The sequence below is a fragment of the Pteropus medius genome, unplaced genomic scaffold (assembly GCF_902729225.1).
Source record: "Pteropus medius unplaced genomic scaffold, Ma_sr-lr_union100, whole genome shotgun sequence".
Taxonomy (NCBI): Eukaryota; Metazoa; Chordata; class Mammalia; order Chiroptera; family Pteropodidae; genus Pteropus; species Pteropus medius.
Window position 1 is genome coordinate 26,213,053 of NW_024349803.1, and position 5,738 is coordinate 26,218,790.

Here is a 5,738-nt window from a genome sequence, read left to right on the forward strand (position 1 = left end):
GCCTGGTCGGTTCTAACTGGGCCATAATTGGTATGTAAACCAAACAGTGATTTAATCCCAGGCAGCTCGAGTCCCTTTGCTTTTTGAATAAATATGTTTAAAATGTGTCAACGATGACGAATGGAGATCTGTGTCATAAAACACGTTCCAAAAGCTTCTGAAAACACAGCATCACGATTTAACTCATTTATATCTACGGCAATTATTGCCGAAGCCTAACGAGCTATTTTTGGATGAAGTGTTGAATATGCAAATTCAGACCCTTCTCCTTCCGAGGGTTGCAATTATTCTCATCAGTTCAGTAAACATATTAACAAACATCGCATTTGAACACAAACGCGTGTGCTCGTGAACTCGAGGCCGCATCTGAAACCACAGATTGCTTCTGTGATTACGTTCCCGGTCCCGCCAGGCCTCCGACGAAGCGTCGCGTGTGGGCGTCCGAGGAGCGCGCAGTCCTGACCGTGACCTCGCTCTGTGCCTCTTCGGGGCCTTTGGCTTCGCTTCATGGTGCGATCGAAGCTGACGCCTTCGTTTTGCTCCCCGACGGCCACCGTGGGCCTGCAGGACGGTCACTCCTTGCCGCCCCCGCGCGGTCGCTCGCATCCGGGGGTTTCTCTCGAGTCATGTAAAGCCGCTCGGCGTATTCTCCGTGTTGTCAGTCGCAGTGGCAGAGGGTGACGTTTTCTCACCTCCGACTTCGGGACTCTAAGGGCAGAATTAAAGTCAGAAGAAAGTGACCCAAAGCGCCACTCGAACGTGGACTCGCCCCCGCAAGAGTGGAGTTTTACCAGCACAACTCAGCGGAGCCCAGTGGGGTCTGCCGCAGGCGGGAAAGGTGATGCAGCTGCTTCTGCCTCTGCCTCTGTTCTGCTCAAGTTCAAGAGCAAAGGCTCGGGCGTCGCCTGGTTGCTCTTAATTGTCATTGTCGTCTCCCTGAGGGGCGTCGCCTTAGACCCGGGAGATTTGTAAGTGAAGAAAGAAAATTCGAGAAAGTCTTGATGTTAAAAACGAGCAAGAGATAAAAATACTTCTTCAAGCAGTAGGGATCAAACGTGAATGTATCCATTTCTTAGTCTGTCGTAAAAATTTCATCGTGCGCCGTTTCATACACAGAAGATGACAAGGCGCACGATCCAGCACGATGACCAACGCCCCTGTAGCCACTGCTCTGCTCAGTTCAAGAATTGAAACTGAAAAAGTTCAAGGTCCCAGCGTTTGACCTTCTAAACACGCCCACTTTCTCCCCGTGTGGGCTTTAAAATAACCTTGAGGTTCATCACTTCCATACGTTAAAGAACATGTTTAGAACGGTCCTGATGTGACTTTACGTGTTTCGAAAGGTTGTCTGACTGGTATCAAACTACATTTTTTAACTTGCATTCTCGTGAACCGTAGCCTTTGAGTCCTTTTCACGTTTCTGATAGTTCACACACGTTCACAGCTGGGTAACACCCGTTTGACTGTCCGCCGGTCACTGTCCACGCTTCATCCGTCTACGTTTTCACGGTGTTAGGTGCTAGAGCTGCAGGTCCAGATGCCTCGTGATGGGATTACGGAACTCCCGGCTGGATTTACGGGGGGAACGGCTTCAGTTCCAGCCACTAATACGTGTGGGACAGCTGCAGACTCCCTCTGCTGTCATGCTGAAGCCTTCGTCTGCAAAATGGGCATCATGTCACCCATTTTCTCAAAATTATTATAGAGAGCAATGAAGCTGATTGCTGTAAAATTTATAGAACAGGTAGCAGTGGGAATGTGTTATGAAAATTAAGTCTTCCGGGAGGTGGCCGGCTCAGTTTATGCAGGGGCGTGTTCTTCAGATCGTGGGACCTGGGCGAGTTTTTAAAGGCGAATCTGCCTGGATGTGTGTCAGCTGTGCTTACTGCTTAAAAACGGACGCTTTTCCTGTTGAAAATCTCTTGTTGGAAAAGCAAGATGTGTCCTCTCGGGCCCTCTTTCTTTGGGCTTCTCGTCAGTAAGCACGACTCCGGGGTTGTGCCTTCCTGTTCCCGACCCCCAGGTGGCTTTCGGGCCCGTCCCCCAGCGTGCCGTTTCGTAAGCCACGGGGAGATGGCCCAGGTGAGTGGCGTGTGCCTCGGGGACAGGTGTTCTCCCGGGCAAACGGAGGTGGCAGGCTGAGCACTTACCCGGTGATCGTGCTGCGCGTGCCCAGTCCATCCGGACAAGTCAGAGACGCGTCCCACTGCACCCTCGCCAGCCACGTGCGCCCGGCCTGCAGCGTGCGAGCTGATTCCCGGACCCTCCACCCGTCCGTGACTCTGGGGACTGCGCCCGAGTTCCCCCCGTGATGCTCACCTCTTTGGAAAATCTTGGAAACCCGTCATCCCCGAGACGCTGCTCTGTGGTGCTTTCTGCCGCGCTCCCCCCTTTGTTTCTGATGGGTAACTGGGGTGCACTTGATCTCCAGGCACGTAACGGTGGAGGGACGTACCCATCACCTCCGTGTACGGGGGAGGCGGCTCCGAAAGTGGACTCCGTGGTGGAGACTGTTATAAACAAACACTGCTGTTTCCACAGGTGGCAGCTGAACGGCAGCGACGTGGACCTGAGCGCGGGGGACCGCTACGCGCTGCACGGAGGGTCCCTGGTGGTCAGCGACCCCCGCCGGAGCCGGGACGCGGGGACCTACCGCTGCTTCGCCACCAACCCGCTGGGCACCATCGTCAGCCGAGAAGCCAGGCTGCAGTTTGCGTGTAGGTGTGGCCGGCCGTGCGTGCAAGGCCCGCTGTGCGTGGCGGGGGCTGCGGGGCGGCGTGGTCTTCGTGACCTCTGTGTGCGGGGTGCGGGGTATGCGTGCCGTGCGTGCCGTGTTGCTGTTTTGTGAGGCTGTTGGGGGATGAGGGGGACCCGGTCAGGGATGTGTGCATCGAGCAGCCCCCTGTGCTGTGCCGGGGCTGGGAGGGCTGTGACAGCGGGTCCGAGACGCTGCCTGCAGGGGACGGCGTCTGGATTAGGGGGTCGCAGCTGCCGAGTCGGAACAAGCACAGTGAGGGGGGAACGGGGTGCGCCCTGTGGGGCCGTCCACCGAGCGTGGCTCTGGGAGCCACATGGCACCACGTGACTCGGACCTGGGCACACGGCCCAACCGTGCTCCTGGCGCCCCTCAGCGGGACGCACAGCGGCGGCACCCGAGACCCCGCCCGCCCCCGGCCCCCTGCTCGGCGTTAGTCGTGTGTTGGGTGCAGTTCTCGCTGGCGCCTGCTTTCCACTCCGTGACTCCGAGGCCGAGCGCGTGTCCGCCAGGGGCGTGCGGGGTGGCAGGGCCCTGCCCCGTGAGCCCCACGGTGGCCGACGCCGTCCGCTGCCCGGTGGCCCCGCGCGGTCTCTCTGCCCGTGCCATGCCGCCCGCCGCCCGCCGCCCGCCATCCACCCCTCCTGCCTGCTCCCCCTCTGCGGATGGCACTTTCTCTAACGTGCAGCTTTCTGGGTGTTTCTGGGTGTTTCGGAAGCGGCATGTCATGTCTGCGTTGTGCTTGGGGTTAACTGTGAGTTCGTTAAAGCCCTCTGTGTGCGTTTCTCCAGCGTCCGGGACTTTAAACTGTCTCGTCAGCGTTCGCCCATTTGACACGGGGTTCGTGTCTTTGTTCCCTTGCTGTGTCCTTGGCCGTCCTGGCGGTTTTCGTGGTCATCGACTTGAATCGTGCTGTTTTACCACGCGTCGCGTGTGCGTGTACGTTGGGTACCGCGTGTGCGTAGAGTAAGTGCGTGTAAGGTTCCTCCCGTAAATCCACCGACCGCGTGCTCAGCCCCCGTCCCCGCGGATTCAGCAGCTCTGCCTCGCGTGCCGGGTCCCAGGTGCCCGGCCACCGTGGCACCTGCGAGCAGACGCCCCGGACGAGGAAGGCGACACGGGCTTTGTGAATCAGACGCCTTTGGGAGACATCAGAATCGAACTGACTTGCGAAGGGTGTGCGAGGGTGTTCTGCCCAGCAGCCGGGCTGCCCGTTCGTGCCGAGTTCCACAGCGGCCCTCAGGTCACCAGCTGGACCTATAGTCACGTATGTTTTGTGCTTAGGAGGCCCAGAGCCGCCCACCTCCCCACAACATCGGGATCCCCCGCGGTGGGGCCCGAGACCGTCACTCAGACTCGCTCCCCTGCTCACGATCATACACCAGAGTGGTTTTTATTCTTCTCTTTGTTAAAGATAATGGCTGGTTTTTTTCCTAATTGAGCAAAGATGACTAAAGAGATTCGATCTCTAAAGGAACGTACGAATGACTCCAGTTGAAACTCCGCGCTGGCATGCTGCAGTTCACTTAAGACTCAGAGCCTCATCCAAACAGAACTGCTTGGTTTCAGTCCTCTGTCTGTCTGTCTGGTGGCAGGGTCAGCTGGCCATGAAATGCCCCCAGCATAGGCACAATAAGAAGCCACAAAAAGCCTGCATTCATTTCGTTATGTCTGACATAGGTAATTATGCTTTACACTCAGTGGCTTCTGAAAAGACTTGCATTGACTTACAGAAGGAAATTAATATAAAACAGGACAAGCACAGGTACAAATAGAAGGACCACGTAGAAGGACTTAGGACACCTGGGAGATGCCAGTTCTAACAGCTGGGAAGTGTACCGCTTGCTACAACGCGGAGGAAACACGTGGCTTTACGGTTTTTCTCAGAGTGAGGCACACACGCCGCTGTCACAGGAGGGAAGTTTTCCTGGAACGAGGCGGAGGTGGGTGTGGCCACGTCGCGATCGATACCGCACAACAGGAAACGGAGCGTTTTGCAGAAGATGCGGAAAAGTAGCTGTGAGCTGCACCAGTGGCAGACGCCGAGGGCCTCGCCCTGAGTACACAGCCAGGGAGGTCACGCGTGCGCCGGGGCCCCGTGCCACCGGCCGGAGTTCAGTGTCCACCTGCCGCCCTGTCACCGCCGCACAGCCTCAAAGATGTCTGTGTCCTCGTGCCCCCAGGTTTCCAGCCAGGGACGTAGGCGTGTGTCCGGAGGCCCCGCAGTCTGAGCGGCTCAGGTGGCAGGTGGCCGCCTGAGCGCAGAGCCCGTCACACCTGCACTTTACATGCTGGTCAGGTTCGCCCGAGAGCTTTGCTTTCGGCGACTAAAGTAATAAGTCGCACACGCGGAGGAAGAGGGTGGACACGGCCTTAGCATTTACACGGTCGCCGACTCGCTGCCGTGAGATGCCACTCGTGTCCGGTGGTTCCGCTGTCGTTCTGTGCTGTTGGTTACAAGAAGCCCCTGCCTTCCTGTGTGGGACGCGGCGGCTTCCCAGCGTAAAACGCATTCAGAAGGAGCACGCGCCACAGGGAAGCAGGTGGGGTCGCCCTCGGACCCTCACCCGGACACGGCCCACCCAGACGCGGACGCGGCCCCCCCAGATGCAGCCAGCCCGGACCAGGCCTGCCCGGGCGCGGCCCACCCACTCCCGCGTGGGCCCTGGAGTCCTGTGCTCAGGCAGACACGGTCTCTGTCTAGAGAAGAACCGCGGGTCCCTGGAGCGTGTGTGTAACTGGTTAACGACCTGGCGATCAGCCCCGGGTGATCTTTAACTCACTCATTTGTACTAGCAGTTTTGAAGTGTTTTCGGTAGACCTTTCTGATGTTTTATGTAGCCATGTCATTTGCAAATAAGTGCACTTTTTTTCTTTCTCTCTGAAGTGACTGCTTTTTTATTTTTTTAAACTCTAACCCTAAATCTCTAACCACACCCTAACCACCCTAACCCTCAACACTAATCCTAAGCCCCAACCATAC

General features: G+C 57.2%; 1 protein-coding gene across 1 annotated transcript in view; it reads left to right on the forward strand.

Moving 5' to 3' along the window:
• The window catches only part of CNTN3 (contactin 3), a 78,641-nt gene that overhangs the window by 10,951 nt on the left and 61,952 nt on the right, over positions 1-5,738 (forward strand). The window contains exon 4 of the mRNA XM_039837971.1: positions 2,542-2,717. Within this exon, the coding sequence (XP_039693905.1) occupies positions 2,542-2,717 (176 nt within the window). The remainder of the gene's footprint in view (positions 1-2,541; positions 2,718-5,738) is intronic.